The 22,532-nt window shown below is 34.9% G+C and overlaps 1 protein-coding gene and 4 non-coding genes across 5 annotated transcripts in view; 3 read left to right on the forward strand and 2 right to left on the reverse strand.

Annotated features, from left to right (window-relative positions):
* The first annotated feature begins 4,916 nt into the window (after positions 1-4,916).
* LOC6044531 (homeobox protein aristaless) overlaps positions 4,917-22,532 on the forward strand; it is a 132,786-nt gene continuing 115,170 nt past the window's right edge. Inside the window, exon 1 of the mRNA XM_038250849.1 lies at positions 4,917-5,179. Coding sequence (XP_038106777.1) covers positions 4,917-5,179 — 263 coding nt within the window. The remainder of the gene's footprint in view (positions 5,180-22,532) is intronic.
* Trnav-aac lies at positions 6,490-6,562 on the reverse strand. The gene has a single exon. It is a non-coding gene; the product is annotated as a tRNA-Val (tRNA).
* On the forward strand, positions 6,662-6,733 carry Trnah-gug. The gene has a single exon. It is a non-coding gene; the product is annotated as a tRNA-His (tRNA).
* Trnah-gug lies at positions 8,107-8,178 on the reverse strand. The gene has a single exon. It is a non-coding gene; the product is annotated as a tRNA-His (tRNA).
* Trnav-aac lies at positions 8,365-8,437 on the forward strand. The gene has a single exon. It is a non-coding gene; the product is annotated as a tRNA-Val (tRNA).

Below are 22,532 nucleotides of genomic sequence, written 5' to 3' on the forward strand. Positions count from 1 at the left end.
CTTTTCTTTTTAAATAACCCATTTTGGACCTAAAATTTGTCGAAAGGTACACTTATCACCTGCCTTCGAAACGCGTTACTTTAATTGTGTTAAGTTTCTGAAAATCAGAATATTTTTGAAATTGAAGCAGATTCTATTCGATTCGGTTCGTCAATCGAAAACAAGCATGAACGTGACGATCGTCATGCCGTCAGGCTGTGTCCAATTACGGTTGCAGGAAAATAAAGCTGCTTTTTGAAGATATCCTGGTTTTGGTGACATCTTTCCAGAATTTTTGGCTGTTTTTTCCATACATACCATACCAATATAAATTATATTCTATTGATTAAATGAAATTTCCTTCCTACCCCTTCTCCATCTTACATTTTCTCAATCCCCATTTCTCCATTTCCACAAACCCCCCTTTAAATATAATTATTTGCCAAATTTACACTTACACACCCAACCACAACTAATTCGGAGCGTTTGGTACGGTATGTCATCGCATCCTTCTTCCCCTGTAGATTTTGTGAAATGTGATCCGTTCATAGAATCCTCTCCGTGGTTAATACAACGCAGTAGGGCTGGCCGCTTTAATTTTTGCAATTCATTTTCGGGTGTCCTCGGATGTACTGCAATTATTACTATTGACAAGAAAAGTGCTTGGGGCGTAATCTAATCACAAGATTTTCCAGCATGCGTTCATCGGACTGGCTGCGTTTGTGTTAGATTAGATTAGATTAAGTAATATTTATGTACTTTATACAAGCCGGATCTTAATTGGACGAAGCTGGCCCTAACGAATTTGGTATTCAGTTTTTATCATTTATATGAATATAAATTTTTCAAAAATTTAATGTTATCCATTTTTGGTTAGGAGTGAAGAAGGCACCAACCACATAGGTGGATGCCAAATCAGTTTCGATCTATTTGAACCTTAGCCATGAAGATGGTATTTTTGTCTTCTAAAATATATCTAAAAATTAGATTTTGCATAAATTGCTATTTTGGGAAATACTTTTTTTGTTGTAAAAAATGAGATTACAAAAATGGGATATTTTATTTAGTAAGTCACTTTTTTAGATGTCCTGAGCAATACCCACAATGTTGCCAAAAATCGATAAAAATACGTTCCTAACATATTTTTTTTGTTCAAATATTTTAAGACCATTACAATTTTTTTGTCCCCCCTTCCTCCCTCTTCATTAATGCCTTGAAAATCAGGGGGCAAAAGAAAATAATGCTAAAAATTTAAATTTGTATCCAAAAAAATGTATACAATTGATTGCTAACTATTTAAGAAAGCATTGTATAACGTTTATTTTTGTATTTTTAATCAAAAAGGTCATTTTTAAAATTATATCAAATTTAGAAAAAATAAACTTAAGGATTTTTTTCTCAAATGTATTGATATTTTATTATTTTTTGGTTGGAACATATCTGTATCAACGAATAAAATGTTTTGTGATAGTTTTTCAAAATTTTGAATGTTTGGCTTGAATTTTGAAATTTATATTCAATCAACCAACAACTAGCAAATCACCCCAAAAATCACAGACTGGCAATTCTCATCAAAAATCCATAAACTGCAGTTCTGCAGCAACAATCCAATCGTTCGGTTATTCCCTGGCGCACACCTGAATTTGCGAGGCAACAGCTTCGATCACGAGCTGCCCATAAAAATCCGTGTGAAAAGGAGGATCTGAAAATGAACAAATAAATAAATGGGAATCTTTATGAAATAATTTATCTAATTTGTTTACTTTGTGTCCTGGCGTCCTGGAAGTTTCAATCCTAAAACCGTTTATGTAAATTTTGGGACAGGATTTAATTTTCCAACTTGACGCAAGGAGGTGCGCTTTTCGCGGACCAATCCTCAGTTCGACAGCACTCGAAATATATGGGTTTAATTTCGAGCCCGAGATTTCGCCAACAGCGCAAAATAAATTTGAAAAACAAACAAAATGCCTCCTAATGTTGATTGGATTGCTTGTTCTGGAGATGTTTTTTCATTCTTGCTGTTGGGTTTTTTTTGTGGAACTTTATTTCCATTCAGCATCCAGTGAGCAACCCAGTTCGTTGTGATTTAATTAAAGTTGCATCGTCCTTTTTGCTGCACCGGATTCTTGGACGTTGTATTTTTTTTGCGCCAGTTGAGCCATTTGAGACACAATCTATCAACGTAATGGGGAGTTGAAGGAATTTCAACAATTTTAAATTATCTGTGGCGTTTGCTTGGAAATGAGTTTGTGTCCTGTGGTTTGTGCGATATTCGGTTCTCTAACTATCGTTGTCAAGATAGTTTGAGTCGAAAACCACGGTGATTGATGTCGTCTTCACAAGATCAATTCGTTGTTGTCGTGCTATCTTGTCACTCGTGCATTTGGGTCAATTTGAGCTGAGAACGTCATTTTGTGCACCTTTTGACCTTCACAGATCCCCTAAATTCGATTTCATTCCTGAGATATTCCATAAAAAACGAAAAAATTCCGTGCATTTTTTTCACTTTTCACATGAATTTTCAATCTTATCGTGCAACCTTGGCACACCCTGAAATTGATGTAAGTGCGACAACTGGCCAAAGAGATTTCAGGTCAGAACGCGTTTGACACACGTACTAGCCCGATTACTGTAAACATTTGTAATTATATCTAGGGACTCTGGCAACCAATTTCAACCAAACTTTAAGACAATGCACAAAATGTTAATGGTTAGGGTTAGTGAATTTGCGGACAGCGTGAAATTCGTGAAATTTTTAGATTTCCGTGAAATCCCGTGAAATATATCTATTTTCTCAAATCATTGCTTAGAAATAACAACATAATAAAAATCAATAAATAACATAATATTTTTTTTTTTGTTCATAACTTATTTTTATTAGGTCCTTTTAGGTGCTGCGACCAGGTTAGGACCGAGGATCGGTTTAAAATCTAATATATAATAATAAAATAAAATAAAACTCCTTACACTCCATACTTGGAGATCGCTCGTCAGTTACATACTGACGAGTGTTACTTGGTCCAAGCGGGTCTTGTAGGTCTTGAACCTGCCGATGTACTCGGAGAAAATGCCCCACAGCTCAGCCGAACTGTAGAGCACCACCCCGGCTTCATTCTCCGTGGCTCCACCACCTCGGGAGCCACTGTGGCTGCTTCCTGCGGGTCGAGGGCGATAACATAATAAATATAAATATAAAATTTGTTAGTTTTCAATTAAAAAGCCATTTGAAGAATTGTTAGCAAAACATATATCAACATAAAATTGTTACAACTTTAACTTAATTTTTTTTTACAAATTTTGGCTTTTTTTAACCAAAACTGTTTAACATTGCACAGCTAAAAAAGTAGTAATCCAGCTGCGTGTAAAAGGCCTGGGTGTAAAATAAATATTGAATTAATTTATGCAATTCTGTGTAATATTACACCCTGAAATATGTAGCCCATCAGTATGGGAAACCTACTTGACCGAAATGTCAAGCTCATATATGCGTTTATCTTTCCAGTTTTTCATCGGTCTGATGGCCGAGTGGGCTAAGGCGTCAGTCTTTACTGTTGGTGCTCGGTTTTGAATCCCATCGGTTTCTACTTTTTTTTGGTTTTCAAAAATTGTGCATGCAGTGTGTGATATTAAGTGTTTATTTTGACGAAGATAATGTGCATGCTTTTGCATGCGATTTTACCATCGGATTTTTTGCTGTGTGGCTATATAATTATTTTGTGATGAGTTTTTGCAAGACTGCCCAGATTATTTTAATTGAATTGATTTATTATCAGATTATTCCTGAGTTCTGTTTAATTTTCACGATATTTCATAAGTTGGGTGAAGGTTCAAGTGGAAGTTAAAAAATAATATATCTTTTTTGTTTGTTTTGCTCTGCTTTCGAATACAAATTTGAAGATTTCGTTACAGATTGAATTATTTTTGGCTTCTTGATTTTCATTTTAGTTTATGAAAAGTGAGATGAAATCCTCAAAAAATATTTTTACTGGCAAAATTTCATAGACATTTCAAATTATTTTAATCATTTTGGCTGGACAAAATTTTGAATCTTGCTTTGATATGAAATTCAATAAGATGTAAAAAGATAAAATAGAAGCAAATTAGCGAAATTTTTTTAGCTTTATATTAGTCGGATAATTAAAAAAAGCATTTCAATCAATTAGAATACGCTTGCCCTACATTTCGTTTCAAATTATTTATAGAGCCCATCCATTAACTCAGTGGATTTTTTTTTTCGAAATTTAGAAAAGTATTATTTTGTGTCACGTTTAAATTTAGTGATGAATTTTTATTAGCTCTTTGAAAAATAATATACAATAAAGCATAAAAAGAACTTTCCATAATTTTAAAAAGATTTTCAGGGTTATTTAAATATTTTTCACGATCTGCGAATTCCCGTTAAATTTGATGTTTTGAATTTAGGGTCCCCGTGAAATCAGATTTTTTTAAGCGTGAAAAATCACTACACTGAAAATACGCCACCCTTTTTTTCCAAGTGCCCAAACACTTGAATAATTCAATTAAGCCGCATCTTAGATCTAATGTGTTTGTGTTTCAATTTCAATCCAATCCATTATTAAATTCAAGTGTTTTAGCGATTGACTTTTTGGTATTTTTTGACATCGATTTTCATTCGGGTGGCTCAAATTTTTTAAGTGTTTTGCTCATGAATTTACCCCACTGTGTTGAACTATTCAAAGTGATGAGGAAAACACTTGAAATTGATCTTGTTTTGATTTGAAATGCAGTTTCGCGACAGCTTCGTGAGACTTTGCTTTGTTTCCTCATTTGCAAGTTTTGGCGATCCGGTGTGGTTGTTTTTTGTAGACCGCTTGAGTTCGCTGCCGCCATGTTCCAGTCCAGTAAATTTCTTGCCCAGTTTGTGACCGCGAAGATGAGCATCGCCACAAGGCTGCGTCCTCGGACTCGGGCTCCGTATGGCCAGCGGAAGGGCTTGGTCTCCCGGACAGAAGCCAACTTTTGTGATAAAGTTCCTTTCCGAACCCAAGCTATGCGTCATTCGGATGGTCAAGGCACAGTTTGAGTCGATGGAACCACGGCGGTTTCGCATCAACAAGAAGATTCTCCAGGGGCCTCCATCTCCGCCGGCACCGGTGCTTCACTCGCCGACGCTGAGGAACCTCCCAGGAAGCAGTGGTGGCGAACAAACCGAACCTGACCAGGAGGACGATCGAGAAAGGCAGGGACAACCGGATGAAGAAAAAAATAGCAAAATTTTTACACAGCAACTTGTTGGAAAATAAAAGCAGCCAACAAATTTCATTGCGCAACATCTTCTTTATTTAAAGAAAAATCGAAATCCATTTCTATTACATGCGAACATGCATTGATTATAGAAAAAAGCCATTTAAAACCATCAAATATATTATAGTATTTCATGTGACGCAACACGTCAAGTTCAAGTGTTTTGCTATTGAATTAACAGTATCTTTTGGTGCTCAAAATTCATGTGTTTTGCGATTGATATTTGAGTGCTCTGTACAGCAGGGTCAGATCATGTGTAGAACACTTCGATAAGCTGTGGGATTTTTGCTCAGTGTATGCCTAGTCAGGGATGGAATAATCGCAAAAAAATCAATTTCGCTGGCGAACTTTCTTCACCCGCGAAAGAGAGAGGAGGCAAATCACGCAAAAGAAAATCGCTCCCGAAGTTCTCCAAGAAAATCAATCTGCTGATGATTTTTTGTGAATTTCCTTGTCAGCACCACTTAACAATATTTATTTCACTTTGTTTACACACATTGCTCATCTACAAAATGTGACAGGTCATTTTTTGACGTGTGACGTTACACTTGCAAGTGTAGTGGTGAAAAAGATGTTCCGCCGAATAATCAAGATGATGATTTTTTTAGATTCTTTTTACCGATCTTTCGTGCGCGAGAGAGGAGAGCTATGCTCCTTTCAGATTTTTTCTCTTGATGAACGTCCAGAGATTTTCTTTTGATGATGATTATTCCATCGCTGTGCCTAGTAATGGTCAACCGTACAACCGTACGTGCTCTATTTTCTGTTTATTCAAGGTCAAACATTAAAACGCGTTTTTCTCGAATCGTCAAAAAGTGACGAGCGACAAGATAGCACGACAGCGCCGAATTGCAAAAGCTGCCTGTTTGCATTTGATTGCGCCTGAATGTTTGCAATAAACCTAGAATTTTATTTATCAAAAGTTAGTTTTCAAAATTTCCGCCAGAGGTTGAATGTCAAAGTGTTTATTTCGTTGATTTACGGAGTCAGGCCCGATTTTTGTTAAGGTTCTCTGAAAATTATTAGTTTTTTTTTGCATTCACTAAAATTGCTTCATCACTTTTGAAATACTTTACTAAAATTAATGATTTTCTAAAATGACTTATGGAACCTCCGGACAAAAACGGTCAAGCCAGTTGCGAGAAATTAGAGTGACAAAAAACACACCCAGACATTTGCTTAGAATTCGAATCTGAGTCGATAAGTGTGATACGTGAAGGAGGACGGAAGACAAAAAAAAAATCATGTTTCCGCCCGGGATCGAACCGGGGGCCTTCCGCGTGTTAGGCGGATGTGATAACCACTACACCACGGAAACTGATGATTTCAATTTGTATTAAAGCCGTGTAATGAAAAAGTCGAAGAGATTATCAAATTTTCAGATCGGGAAGATTAAATTGTAACCTCTATTCAACAAGCCGTGATCGTCTAGTGGTTAGGACCCTACGTTGTGGCCGTAGTAACCCAGGTTCGAATCCTGGTCACGGCAGTTAATGAACTTTTTTTAAAAGACCTTCTGGATGTCTCTTTCCAAAAAAGTACCCTCAACTTTAAGCACCATTGTCGAACAACTCGTATTAACTTTCATCGCACACATTAAACCAGATCAAGGCATGTGTCCTATCCGGCTTCGGACAAGAAATGGCATAAAGTTTCCGAAAGTACGCACTTGACAAGGGCAAGTAATTGAAAAAAGGTCGTAAAATTACGCCAAAAAGCGATCGTTTTTAGGCCAACCTAACCTCAACGATCCAAAATAAGCGAATATTGTTGGAACCAGCCAAGCTTGAGTCGAAATTGGTTCGATCCAAAAGGTGTACGACGATCTCGCATAATTGATAATAAACCGCACCAGGGAAGCTGAACTCCTCATCTCCGGCTACCATATAATTTTCGTCAATTTTTATAATTTTTAATATTATAATCATATCGTACTGCGCGCACTGCTGGTACCGCCAGCCTGTCCTGCTCCAGAAGGACCCTTGGGGTCAATCTTGAGCCGCACCTTGGAATCGTTCCGGTTTAAATGAAATTCTAAATGAGTGAATTAAATTTACACAGTTTCATCAAAGACCGGACCGGTGGTGGGGCTACCTGCTGCCACGTCGAGGCCGATTATACGGTGGACCCAGGTTGATACGCATCCCTCAAGGTACTCATTAATGGTTATATTTAATCATGTTTTTTCACAGCTCTGCACGTTTATGCGAAAATGGGCAATTTTCCGATCGCGCGAGAACTCTCACAGAAGCATCGCAGGATGTTATTATTAAGGGACGCGGAGGGATAATCATGAACCACATGTGCTATACGGAAATTCAATTTAACAGATATTGGTTACAAAGAGAAACATGCCATGAATCACCGTCGGGCTTTCAACCTCGTTGAATTTTCCGACCACGACTTCAGACTGGCTTCTGGAGCACGTTCTACGTGACGGAATGTCAACGTCTGATCAACGGCATCTCCTCTAACATCCCGCGCTTAGGAATGTCATCTGCGCTGATCATTCCCCAGAGAGAGATCGTTCATTTTCGGTGCCATGCGAGGATTTCTCCTGGGAACAGTCACCTCGGGAGTTTCCACCCAAAGGGGACCAATCTCGTATCATTAACGCAGGAATTTGTGATCCGCTGGAATTGATGAAGTTATTTGCGCTAACGTTCGCGAATAGAAGCTCGAATGTCTGCGAAGCGCGTCTGCGGATTGGCTAATTGGGTTGAGTGAAATTGAATTAACTACGCCGAGCTACATTGTTTCAGGAATAATTGAATTTCAAGTAGCTGGGATTGATTACTTGGAAGGATGGATTTTTCTGAAGTCCAATAAAACAATAGAGGTTCAAAAAAAGAGCTTTCACAGTGCCGTGACCAGGATTCGAACCTGGGTTACTACGGCCACAACGTAGGGTCCTAACCACTAGACGATCACGGCTTGATTAGGGGGGAACACCTTTGACTAGCACATCATTTTTGTTTGTTTTGGCTTTAACGTCAAGCTCGAATAATTTTCGATGCCTTTCACTTGGGTGTTGTTAGACGAAGAGAATAGAGCTTAGATGCGTTTTAATTTTCAAAATTGAACAGTTAACGTTGGGGGTTCAATTTGATCAAATCATCTGTTTCCGTGGTGTAGTGGTTATCACATCCGCCTAACACGCGGAAGGCCCCCGGTTCGATCCCGGGCGGAAACAAATATTTACCAGTTTTTAGATGGTGTCAAGTTTTGTAATATCTTGCAACTCCAAACAAGTTCCAAAATTCCCTCCTGTTTTAAGGGGAAACCCCAATCCCCAATCCACACTCTCTCGGGGTTCGCCAAAGTCGGCAAACTCCAAACGGGCCTTTAATTTACCTAAACCTAATCTAACAATCTGTAATTTTTTTGTTTAATTAGCTACACGAGTAAATTAAAGCTTAAAATCCCGCGGGCCTTTTTCGCCTTTCCAGCCGGCGTTGATCGGCATCAAAGGCCAACTCAGAAGCTCTGCTGAAGATCATACAAAGTGAGAGAGAGAGAGAGGGAAAGAAAAAACTAAACCTGGTACTAATCGATCGGCCATACAAATCGGCTCCATCATACGCCGAGCCGTACACATTATTTACATCGTATCAATCGATAAATCAAATCGATCGATCATTAAAGCAATTAAAATTGGAATAGTTTGGACCCCGGTCTGCCTTGGCCGACTAATCCTGGCTTCGTTCGCGCGAGACTTCAATCCTTTCGAGGCCATCGGAGAGAGAGGGGGGCGAAATTGCCCAACAAAAGGATTGTTAATTTAAATATTTGGCTTTTCGATTATCAATCCGATTAAGATTGTTTTTCCTGCCTCCCGCGATTCTCCACCCTCTCACTTCCTCTAGAGTTGGTGCTTTCTTTTTGTGCCTCAAATGCTTCGCTTTCAAGCTGGACGAGCTTTGTTTGATCTACACTGAGTTGATGAACGCCCCGGAGGCGGAGGCTGTGGAGTTTAGAGTTGGTAAAGGGGCATGGGCGTAGGATTAGACGAATACTTGAATGTTAGCAAAAACTTAACGTTTTAAAATCAGTGTAACAAAAGTTACAGAGTGGAAATGAATTAGAAAAATGCCTTTTTTGAAAGTAATTCAACAATTTGATGCCTTTGTGCTCTCTTATGCTAGTTAGATAGGAAAATCAGCAAGCTTATTACAAGAGAGCACAGAGGTGTCGAATTATATCATTGCAAAGATTTATTAATTTGTAAGTACATTTCCCTCCATGAACCCTTGCTGCAAAATTTGATGAAACTTACTTGCTCTGTTACTAATAATAACCTGGCAAAGCTGCAAAATAAAATCACAAAAATGTCTTACAATCTCTAATTTTTTAAGGGTTAGCCATCTTAACAATTCGTTGAAGTTTGCGTTACTGGAAAAATTCAAGTACTCGGAAAAAAATAGAAGATCGGAAGGCACTTGATGGTTGAGTTCGTCGCGTCTATTCCGTAACTCGTTCATGAACTAAATGATTATATAATTGATTCTATTGATTGATTGAATCTGATTCTACTACCACATAACCGCCAAAACGACGTAAACGCCACGGGGCATAAGGTTGAATGAAGTATTTTTCAAAACCTTTGTTTTCTTATAATATTTGGAAAGTACAAAATAAGGCTTAGGGTTCGTTTCAAGGCTCATTTTATCAAAATGCTATTTTTCCTATATCAGTAGTGTCCCTACCAATGACTTGCACCTGTTATAAAGTATGATTTAACTTTTGGTTATTTTTGTTGAGAGCTTTTAAAAAATCTTGTTCAGGTGGGGCAAGTGTACCATATGGATTTTTAGTATGGAAAAAATTACAAATTCCTGCAACAACATATTTTATTGTGAAATAAATACTTAAAAGTACTTAAAAACTGATAAACAATTGTTTAAAAAAAATTGTCCATGCAAAATATAGTGATATCATGAAAATTTATTTAAATTATGAAATTACTTAGATGTATTTTTTTTTTGTAAAAACGATCAAATTTTTAGTAAAATATTATTATTTAATCTAAAAATGAAAGAAATGTTTCAATTTCATTCTAATCTGATGTATCTAAGTGATAACAGTTCAATTATTAGTAAATTAGCATGTTTTTTCATGCATTGTTCCTCTTGCCCCAACGGGTTGTTCGTCTTGCCCCACTAGTTGAGTAGAACGTACGAAAAATCAAAAAAATTTAAATCATTTTTTTTACATTAAAAACAGGATTTTTTAAAAACTTGTTCTATCAAAGTCTCTGTCATGACCTGGAATAAGATGATTATAACAAATCCGAAAGATTTTTTAACGTTTTTGATGGGTTATAACGAGCATTTCCTTAGCTTGTTACACTTGCCCCACTTTCCCCATAATACCTTTCAACAAACACTATGATTTTGGGTCGCATTATCACCTTCTATGATGAATCCTGACCAAACACCCTATCCTTCTAACAAGTTTTCAGGTTCCTGGCGCTTGTGGGGTGTAAGCACAGAGTAAATCAGCTGCCCTAGTAGCAACCTGCGCTAACTAACATTACCGTCCCTTAAAATCGAGATCTACAAACTGACATGGCGGGCGCCGTTGGTGGCCAATGACTGTTACCTATTCGCAACTGATCTAGCTTTAGCAATCATGGTGTTTTATCTTTTCAGCGCATTCATACATGCTGTTGATAAGGGAAACACCACTAGATCGTCGAAGCCTATAATCAGTAGTGCTGAAAGGATATTACGGTTCTGTTCAGCAACGGAGAAGGACAACCATGGGTGGTCTCTCATGCTCATGCTCAATTCAAGTACTCGAAAAAAAAATTGACAATGTTTATTTGACTTTTTATTGCTAAAAGATAATTACAAAATATTTCTAAATTAATCAAACTTTATTTTTTAATTTTCGGGGACTCGAGGAAAGGGCATCTTTTGTGCTAAAATTTTGGTCAAAATCTATATCAATATATATAAAAAATTTCGACGGTTTTGTTAGAACGCGAATCAGTTCAATACGGAGCGTCGGATCGAGGTGCTCTTTGTTGCGTTGGGTTCGTATAAGTCCAAGGAAGGTTCTTACGCCAAAAAGTTTTAACTTTGGCCACTCTGGAACCGATTCCGGAGAATCTGCAGATTGTATGAGAAAAGTTACGACCCATAGCTGAGTATCAAGAAAAAAATATTTTCAATCGAGTCATCATTTTGCATCATTCTGTAAACTGATGCTTCTCTTCCTCGACGGTCCCTTGGATATTAACAACCAGAGAGTCGACTGTACAAAACAAAGTCAAAAGCAGACAATTTTAGGAACTTCTAGCTCTTCCGGAAATATTTTTTGCAGGTGTGCAATTCCTTCATAAAGCATTTTTTAATAGCAAAAAACTGCTTTTATGAAAATTTTCCTTTGCCTTAAATCTTAAAACGGGTCTTATCATAATCATTGTGAAGTCAGTTCTGATCGCAAATTTTATTTAGAATCGAAAAATCATTTTTGAAATTTTGTTTGACAATATTAGTTTTTTTTTCAAAAATCAATTCTTTTTTAAAAATAATATCTTGGGTACCAGATTTCACACCATCTTTTAACATTAACGCAAAAGATGCTTATTCCAGACTAGGGGTGGGCAAAACCGCTCTTTTTGAGGAGCCGCTCTTTTTCGCTCGCGGCCCTTTTGAATGGTTCTTTCGCTCTTTTTTCAAAATTTTGTTGAAAAGGCTATTTCAAAGCTTAGTGTTTTTATGCTATTATATTTGATATTTATAAACTTGGAACTAGGACATTTTGCTTGCATTTGAAAACCATAAATTTATGTTTAAATTTGTAAAAGTGTTTGTTCGAGAGCACCGTGGGACAATTTTGACAAATTTGACATTAATTTAAAATCATTGAAATATTTGAAATGACATTTTCAATCCTTAAAAACAAATGGATTGTTTGAAATTCAACGAATTAAAGTTTATAATCTTGAAAAGAGACAAGTTCAAAAATTGAAAGAGTGTCTAAAAAGAACCGCGACTCTTTTTTTAACCATGAACCATGGTTCGTCCACTCTTTTAAGTGAACCGGCTCGCTCTTTATTTGCCCACCTCTATTCCAGACCCATACAAAAAATAATAAATCAAAATTTTACCAATCGATATTTTGAGATTTCAATTCATTGTGATAAAAAGTAAAATAAAAATCAAGATTTTTTTCCGTGTACACATTTTTTTCTCTTAAAAATCCGAACAAAACCAAACGAATTTCATCAATTCCAAATTTCATTTTTTATCAATTATAGGTATTCATGAGAATTTTTTCAAAGCGTCTCATTGTTTTAAAATTTGATTCAGTTCTAAATGTAACTCTAAAATAAAAAAAATCCCAAAGCTTAAAATGAGAAATTAAACAACTTTTGAGTTGCGAGTCCAACCGCCGCCAGCGATTCCACCGGAGTAGGCTTGGTTTGGTGTGTTGTTTGTACTTACGGCATGGAGACGACTCCTGCCTGGAATGACTTAACGGCCTAACAACCAAGGCCGGGACCGACATTTTACATCCTCATCCGATGGAAGGTTGGAGTAGATGGGAATCGAACGAAGGAATAGATTTGGAAAAAATGTAAGACTTTTTTATGCAGTACCAAAGTTGTCTGTAAACAATTTTGGATTGACAACATTAGATTCCGAGTCTTAAATACACATAAGCCTAATAGATACGCCCATGCCTTCGGCGATGATGAGTCAAAATCCCCAAACATGAACTGGGCTGGATGTGTGTTTTTCTTTCAATCTTTCTTCCCCTTTTCAACAGCGAAAAAGTCTTTTCAGCCTCTCCACCGGGCTTGTAGTAGGAGAGATAAATTGTATTAGACCTCTCCGACAATGGTCCAAAGTGGGATTTAATTATATACAGTGCTTTTGAACTTTAATAAAAATTTTACCAGCTTCTGTTTCTAACCACTTTTCCCCGATACGAGGCCGATCGCTATCACACATCTGAACTCCGGAGAGGGGATCCCGCCTTTTCGGGTTTGTGATATTAATGGGAAAATAAGTGGATGATGCCATAACCAGAAGCCTGGTTTAATTAGAAAATTGGTCGATACACGCCGGTCGCCGGTCAATCCCCATGCTGAAGGTAAACATGCAAATAAGACGCTCTACAGGTCGGAAAATTAAACGAAATCAAAGCACGAGGTCAAGATGTGAGAGTTTTGCTGAAATGAAACAAACGGTTTCTGCGCTGAAGTGTCAGAATGATTGATGAACTAGGCATACATTCACTCACGCACCGGTTGAACTTTGCTCCAGTAATTAAACTTTCGCCTAATCGATTGCCTGAGATGTATCAATGCAGATCCCAATCAAATGGTAACACCGTTGATTCGCCTTATGTTGGGCTTCAGGAACGTTTCTTGATTTGTTGACTTGATTTTAATTTCAGACTTGTAATTTTTTGACTACTGTTTGTTATGCAGTCCAGAATCGATTGTACGAAGTCCTTGCAAAAATTTCACTTTGGATAATTGAGTGACGGTATTTATTCTTTTTTTTTCTTAATTTGAGTTTATAGATTTGTTTGATTTTTTCTAGTTAGCTAATTATCATTTTGATACTCGTGATCTCTTCATATAATTTTCCAAAACCGAGCAATTCTCTGCATTTTTATTTTTTGTTGTTTTTATCGGATCAAACTTTTTGAAGGCCTTCCCTATGACCAAAGAAGCCATTCTGTGTCATTTGTTCACCCATACAAGGCTCCATACAATTTTGACAGCTGTCTAATGGTGAAAGTGGCCATACAAAAATGGTACGTGATTATTTGAAAATTTGTTTCTTTTGAAGCAATTTTCTGATCGGTTTGGTGTCTTGGGCGAAGTTTTAGGTATTGATTAGGACTAAATCAGAAAAAAAGAGCTGAGCAGTTCTCTAGGATTTCGGTCATTCGATTTTTTTTTGTATTTTTTAATCTGACTGAAACTTTTTTGGTGGCTTTGGTATGCCCAAAGAAGCCATTTTGCATCATTAGTTTGTCCATATAATTTTCCATACAAATTTGGCAGCTGTCCATACAAAAATGATGTTTGAAAATTCAAAAATCTGTATCTTTTGAATGAATTTTTTGATCGATTTGGTGTCTTTGGCAAAGTTGTAGGTATGGATACGGACTACACTGGAAAAAAATTATACACGGTAAAAAAAATTTGGTGATTTTTTATTTAACTTTTTATCACTTAAACTTGATTTGCAAAAAAACACTATTTTTATTTTTTTTAAATTTTTGATATGTTTTAGTGGACATAAAATGCCAACTTTTCAGAAATTTTTAGGCTGTGCAAAAAATCTTTGAGCGAGTTATGAATTTTTTAATCAATACTGATTTTTTCAAAAAATCGAAATATTGGTCGCAAAAATTTTTCAACTTCATTTTTCGATGTAAAATCCAATTTGCAATCGAAAAGTACTTTAGTAAAATTTTGATAAAGTGTACCGTTTTCAAGATAAATCCATATTTAGGTGACTTTTTTGAAAATAGTCGCAGTTTTTCATTTTTTTAAATTAGTGCACATGTTTGCACACTTTTGGAAAAAATATTTTTGAAAAGCTGAGAAAATTCTCTATATTTTGCTTCTTCGGACTTTGTTGTTACGATCTTTAGTTGCTGAGATATTGCAATGCAAAGGTTTAAAAACAGGAAAATTGATGTTTTCTAAGTCTCACCCAAACAGCCCACCATTTTTAAATGTCGATATGTCAGCAAGTAATAGTCCGATTTTCAATGTTAATATATAATTCAATATTACGCCCTTTTAAAATGTAATTCTTGGTTTAAAATTTTTGAAAATATTGTTTTCGAAAAGATCGGAAAATTTCACAAATGTTTCATATTTTAACATTGAAAATCGGACCATTAATTGCTGAGATATCGACAATAAAAAATGGTGGGCTGTTTGGGTGAGACTTAGAAAACATCAATTTTCCTGTTTTTAAACCTTTGCATTGCAATATCTCAGCAACTGAAGATCGTATCAACAAAGTCCGAAGAAGCAAAATATAGAGAATTTTCTCAGCTTTTCAAAAATATTTTTTCCAAAAGTGTGCAAACATGTGCACTAATTTAAAAAAATGAAAAACTGCGACTATTTTCAAAAAAGTCACCTAAATATGGATTTATCTTGAAAACGGTGCACTTTATCAAAATTTTACTAAAGTACTTTTCGATTGCAAATTGGATTTTACATCGAAAAATGAAGTTCAAAATTTTTGCGACCAATATTTCGATTTTTTGAAAAAATCAGTGTTGATTAAAAAATTCATAACTCGCTCAAAGATTTTTTGCACAACCTGGAAATTTCTGAAAAGTTGGCATTTTATGTCCTCTAAAACATATCAAAAAATAAAAAAAATAAAAATAGTGTTTTTTTGCAAATCCAATTTTAGTGATAAAAAGTTAAATTAAAAAAATCACCAAATTTTTTTTACCGTGTATCATTTTTTTCCAGTGTAGTCCATATCCATACCTACAACTTTGCCGAAGACACCAAATCGATCAAAAAATTCCTTCAAAAGATACAGATTTTTGAATTATCACATATCATTTTTGTATGGACAGCTGCCAAATTTGTATGGAAAATTATATGGATAAACTAATGATGCAAAATGGCTTCTTTGGGCATACCGAAGGCACCAAAAAAGTTTCAGTCGGATTAAAAAATACAAAAATTAAAATTGAAGAAAAAAGACCGATTTCGTAGAGAATTGCTCAGCTTGGAAACAAAAATTTGCCATTTTTTAATTATTTTTTTTACGGGAAATAAATTTTCCAAAATACATATTTTTTATTTAAAAACATTACTTGTTTTAGGGGACAAAAACCGCAACTTTTGAGCCAAAGGAAAGTTTGGATAAAAATTTTGCCGCCGAGGTATGATTTTTTGAAAATACTTTTTTTTTTAAATATAGATTTCAGTCAACACTAATTTTTGACTTCAGGTTTTATTGTAAATTCAAGTAAAAAAACATACTTTACAGATTTTTGATCGTTTTCAAGATATAGCCCTTGATCTTAGCTTTTAGGCCGAAAAGCCACTTAAAAACTGCAGTTTTTCGATTTTTAAAATAGTGACATTAAAAATTTAAAAAAAAATTACAATGCAAAGAGACATTGAAGATTAGACCTCTGGTTGCTGAAATACAAAAAAAAGAGATAGAAACAAGAAATTTGAAGTTTTTTAAGTCTTATCCAAACAGTCACTTATTTTGTAGTACTAATATCTCAGAAACTAATTGACCTATTTTCAATGTTAAAAATAAAACATTTGTGAAATTTTCTGATTTTTTCATTTTTTTTTTGTTAAATTTTGGAATTAACTCTAATATTTCAAAAGGGCGTAATATTGAATATAGGACCTTTTTGAAATGGTAGTCTTTAATTTTTTATTTTTTATTATTCGGTTGAAGTCAAAATTTAACTTAATTTTTACACTTTTAGAGTTTTTTTTAATAGGTCCTATAAATATATAGAACACAAAAGCTTATAGGACCTTTTAAAAAAAACTCTAGACTTTAACTAAAAATCTGCAGGGTACTTTTCAGATGAAAATTTGATTATACGTTAAAAACTGAAGCTAGAAAATGATTTCGATTAAAATTTAAATTTTTCAAAAAAAAAAAATCATAAGGCAAATATTTTTCAAAGTTTTTTCCCTCAGCTCTGGCCGTGGTCAAGAGGGAAGGGGATGCAAAAAAAAAAAACAAGTTATAGTCTCAAAATTGAAAAAAATGCATTTTACTCTAGTTCCTCAACTGCCCATGATCGCATAAATGTCCCATATGCATTTTCATCACTTTTGAGTTATTGATGCAGTTTGGTTCAAAATCGTGTGCTCTTTCAAAAGAGCCTATAACATCCAGTACTTTGTTCTAGAAATCAGGAGTAAATCCAGTTTTTTCGTGAAAACTTAACACGTAGCCTTATGCGTGGGACAAACTTCAAATGCAATTTTCTCAGCTTGCTGTTTTTGCATATGGGACATTTATGCGAACATGGGCAGTCAATTGATTTAAAAAAAATAAGAGTTGACGAAAATAAAAATTTTAGCAAAAACCAAACCTCTTCTAAAAAAAAATCAAAAGATTTTTTAATAAACCCAAACTTTGGCTTACGTTTTTTTGTCCCAAAAAACATACAAAAAAAATTCAAAATTAAAACAGGCACCAAACCGATCAGAAAATTCCTTCCTTGTATGGGTGAACCAATGACACAAAATGACTTCTTTGGAAGGTCCCCACAAAGTTTGAGTCAATTAAAAAAATATAAATAAAATCCATTTCCAATATTTGGTTGACTATTGCTCAATTTTATTTTGATACTGTGAAAATGTTTTTATTTAAAGCTTTTCAATGCCTATATATAAATTTGATCAAAAACTGTGTTTTGTTTAGGCCGTTGTTTGTATATTTTTAGAGATTAAAGTGTTGCAAAATATTGAAAAATTATTTGCCACTACCAAGGCCTTCCACAGTGATACTGGGTACCAGGTTATAAGTAACATTCAATTCAACTCTCAATCGCTTATCATCCCAATAATGAATCTTCCCACGAAACGTCGTTTCACTTTGCGCCAATTTTCCAACTATTTGAAACGCTTTCAAATTGTTTATGTTTGCTTTATGCATTATATGAAAAGCATGAAATTTCCAATACACGTCAAAAACGTTTTGTTTCAGGTCCCCTCGACCCACCCCTTAGCTGCTACTGCCACTATATGAAATCAGCACACTAATGTTTCGTGGATTTAAGTGATTTCAATTTTCAGTTTTTACTTGCTCGACATGCAAACATGAACCGTCCGTCGGGCTGTTTCCCCACACACGTGATCCACCGAAAAACCGTGAAAATTTCGGGCTACCCCTCCTTCGTTTTCCCCAAAATCAAAACGAAAAAAACGGCGAGGAAAATATTCAATCAACCCCGAACCGGTCGAAAGCTGCCTTTCAGTTTCAATTTTCCTATTGATTTATCACTGCCTTCTGCTGGCCGTGATGGGCACTTTTTTTTCTACCGATTTTAGTTTTTTTTGTTGTTGTTAGAAGAGGCGCACGAGTTTGGACTTATAAAATCCAATAATATAAAATAACTCATGAACACTGAGCGGCCGCGCGCGCACTCACACGGGACCGTGTCCGAATCGGTGAGGAAAATTGGTGGAAATTTTTGCTTTTTTGGCTGTATTTAAACTCATTTTTGTTTTGATTGGATGTTCGATCCGTGAAAACTTGCCCCGCCGTTTTTGGTGAGCAGCAGAGTGCAAATCAGATAGGAGTGGAAAATTGATACTGTAAAATGGGGTGAATTTGTAATTCGATTCTATGTTTCTATCCTTTTTGTAAATATTTTCATATTTTCTTAGCAATTGACTTGATGATAATGCTTTCTAATATCTTGATGTAATTTATAAAATACCAAAGTCACACAATTTCACGGTCCCCAAGCCACCTGAATCAGCCATGTAAGTATGCACAAAGGCAGAAAAAATGATGAAAAAATAATAAATCGTTAGGTTTCTCCAGCTCCACGCCCTGTCTGGCGATTAATTTCACGTTCGATTTGGCGTAATTCAATTTTCTTCAAGCCAAGACGTCAGTTCAATTGCAAGTCTTTTTGTGCCTCAAATGATAGAGCACACAATTGGCACAAAAATGGCGCCTAATAAGCCGTGAAATATATACACTTTGGTAAGCACTTTACTAGCATTGTGTTACGATTGAGGTTATGTTCAAAATTGGCTATCAATCAGCGTGAAATTGTTGTGAAATCATATTTTTTTTGAGAACACATGAAACCTACAGCAAAAACCAGCCTTATGTTACAGGTCAAGCAAACCTGTTTCATGATCTCACAAGATCATCATCATGGCGAATTCAATTAGTAGTATCTCACGCATTTCTAATTTAACACCGTGAATCAGTGATTTGTGAAAGTGACTTCTCGCAATCAAAGGAGGGTTTAGTCGTGAATCTAATCTGATCCATCCTTCTCATCGTGGGAGTTTAAAAAGGCAAACATGTTGTTGTTTGTCCAAATATTTGCTTATGATATTCGGAAATAACCCTCACCATCTAAGAAATTATTTCAAAACTGGTACTTCAAGAGTGAACGTTTCCAACCAATTAAAATGAGTCGTGGTTGAATACGATCATGACAATCTTTCCCAAAATCTGAAAAATACATCAATAAGCTAACAATTATTTTACTCTTATATTTGCCTAATATATAACCTAATAAATCAATAAATTCGTTGAATTTTTATACAAAAATAGTATGAAGTTTCAAAAGTTCAAGTTTTCGCATGAAAACTTAAAATGCTGTTTTGGAGGTCTCGGGACCGAAGAGCCTATATTTGAAAATATTTCAAAACAGCATTTTATGTTTTCATGCGACCTTTTCAAATATTATGCTAGTTTTTTTTAGACTACAAACTTTTTTTTCTCTAAAAGTCCAACTTAACATCTTTCGTCCAAGAGAGCTAAAATCGGTTCAATAGATGCGAAGTTATGTTTACACCCAAAATTCAGAGTCGAGATAATCGTTCTCTCAAAATTTATTGAGGGCTCAGTGCCAAAATCGATAGAATAATGGTACCAACTCACACCATCATAACAAATGAGTTCATTCGTTAGTTGAATCAATAAATCTCCAACAAGTGTCATACATCGACTTCTGACTTCTCCTTGGTCACCAAGCTGTGGTGGCCGAGGCAGCTAAGTCATTGCATTGGTTTGTCAAAGGTCTCTGGTTCGATTCCCGTTGTTGACACTTTTGGTTTTTTGTTTGACGGATGAAATTTTTTTGCAAATGAAGCTCGAGAGAATAGTTCTATCGCCCATCTCGAGCTGTGTTCTCTGTGTCCGTGAATGGTACCACTATTCTCTCGACTCGAGACCATCATTCTCTCGGACTAGCGCTACCAGTTTTGGGTGTAGTTTTTGGTAATTTATGAATACCGGGGTGACTTTGATAGGCTCGCGATTTTTCCGCAAAATGAACAGTACAATTAAAATACTTACGGAATGGTTTAGAATCATACTGACTGTGGTAGAGAAGTGTTCAAAGTACCTCAAGTTAGTTAACTATGGTTAAGAAAATGTTGATGAAAGTCATTATTTTAAACTTCTCAAAGTGTCATGATTTTCTCAATGAACATGATTTTGAATCGGAAAACAGAATGCATTTTTGGATTCCTTGGATAATTTTCCACTAGGAGAAGGTTAAATAAGTTTGTAAATAATAAGTAATATGTGTTTTTGAAACACAAGTTAAAAAAATCTCCAAGTTTATAAGCAATTTCAGTTGAACAAATTTCATGTAAAATGTGAAAACTTGTGAGAATTCAGTATAAAATGCAATATAAATCGATAATTTCATAAACAAAAATAGTTTTAACAAATTTCAGGCAAAATTCCGACTTTTTAACATTTTTACCTGAAATTTATATGTATTTTGTTAAAAAGCTATGTTTAACTAAATATAAACATTGATTTTTTTCTTAAAAACTTTGTCAGCTACTTTAGTGATGGTAAATTTAACGTACAAATAAAGTTTGAACAGCTTAAATATGATTTTAACAAGAAAAACTATGACTATCAAAGTCACCCCGGAATATAAACTAAGAATTTTTAACGTAATTATTTTTCTGAACACTATTGAAAAATTTTTGTTTTCCGAAATAGTGCATGGACTTTGTGTGGCCTATCCCAGTACATGTTTTAAAAATAATGATCTTGAGAAAAACCTTACCTGTTGGAAAATGCCAAAAACATTTTCATGCTTTGAATTTGTCGATTAGACTGGTGGTTGCGGGGAAAAAGCCCTTAAAATTTTATTTTTTTAAATGAGTTTCGAGTTAGCCGTCATTAGCCGTCATTTTTCAACTTTCGTTAGAGGTTTGATTTTCGATGTAAAAAAATATGTTTTTTTTTTAAATTTCCTGCTCTTTTTGAAAATATTTCTGAAATTTTAAAATTTGGTTCACCAATTTGAAAATTCCCAAAAAAATAAATGTTTTTTCGTTTTCAGCTGTCATCAAGGAATCTGCAAAAAGATCATCTGCAGTTGGATATTTACCATAGAAGACCCAAAATCTTAATGTTTAGAGGACATCAAGAGGACTAACAATTGCGTTTTATTTTTGGGCTCTTTTGTTTTTCTAAACAAATCTTTAATTTGGTATAAATAGCTTGAATATTTTTTGATAGTACCATAAAACGGGGTGACTTTGATAGGTTTGAGATTTTTCCGCAAAATCTATTTATCTGAAATTTATCTGTTTTTTGTTAAAAAGCTTGCAAACTTAGTTAATTAAATATAAACATCAATTTTTTTCTTTAAAAATATATCACCATCCTAATATTAAATATCAAATCTAATTTTAACAAGAAAAATTATGATTATCAGAGTCATCCCGAAATTCATTCAGTTTCAACGCAACTATTTTTGTTATCACCATTGAAAAAACTTTTTTTCAAAAACAGTGCATTGACCCAGTAACAGTGGCCTACCCCAGTACATATTTTAAGAATAATAATCTTGAGAAAACCCATAACAGTTGGAAAATATTATAAATTGAAATCATATCAATGTCACACTGGTTTACGGTATCTGGTCCCTCAGTTAAAAATATGTCAAAAACTATTTAAAATCATTAAATACCATTTGTGAAATGTGAAATAAATTTTATTTTTTAAAAACCATTTGAAAAATAGTGGCTGGAAGAAACAATCAAATGGTGAACATTGCAGCATATCTGGGAGATTAGGGGAAGGTGGGGCAAGACGACCATATGGGGCAAGAGGAACAATCGCTCGTACGGCTGTAATTTTTACAATTTTGACTGTTTCCAGTATGAGGAATTGATGCTAGCAATGCAATTAGCTGATTCTACTACCACATAACCGCCAAAACGACGTAAACGCCACGGGGCATAAGATTGAATGAAGTTTTTTCAAAACCTTTGTTTTCTTATAATATTTGGAAAGTACAAATTAAGGCTTAGGGTTCGTTTCAAGGCTCATTTTATCAAAAAGCTAAAAAAACCGGATTTTTTCAAAACTTGTTCTATCAAAGTTTTAGTAAAGACTTAGAATAAGATGATTATAATAAAATCCGACAGATTTTTCAGCTTTTTAATGGGTTATAACGAGCCTTTGCTTTGCTTGTTACACTTGCCCCACTTTCCCCTATTTAAAATTTAAGAGATGACGAAGGACTAAAAAAAATCAAATAGTAACTTGTTAAAATATTCAAATGGTTTTCTTCAG

Source organism: Culex quinquefasciatus, chromosome 2 (genome assembly GCF_015732765.1).
Source record: "Culex quinquefasciatus strain JHB chromosome 2, VPISU_Cqui_1.0_pri_paternal, whole genome shotgun sequence".
In the NCBI taxonomy this organism is placed as follows: Eukaryota; Metazoa; Arthropoda; class Insecta; order Diptera; family Culicidae; genus Culex; species Culex quinquefasciatus.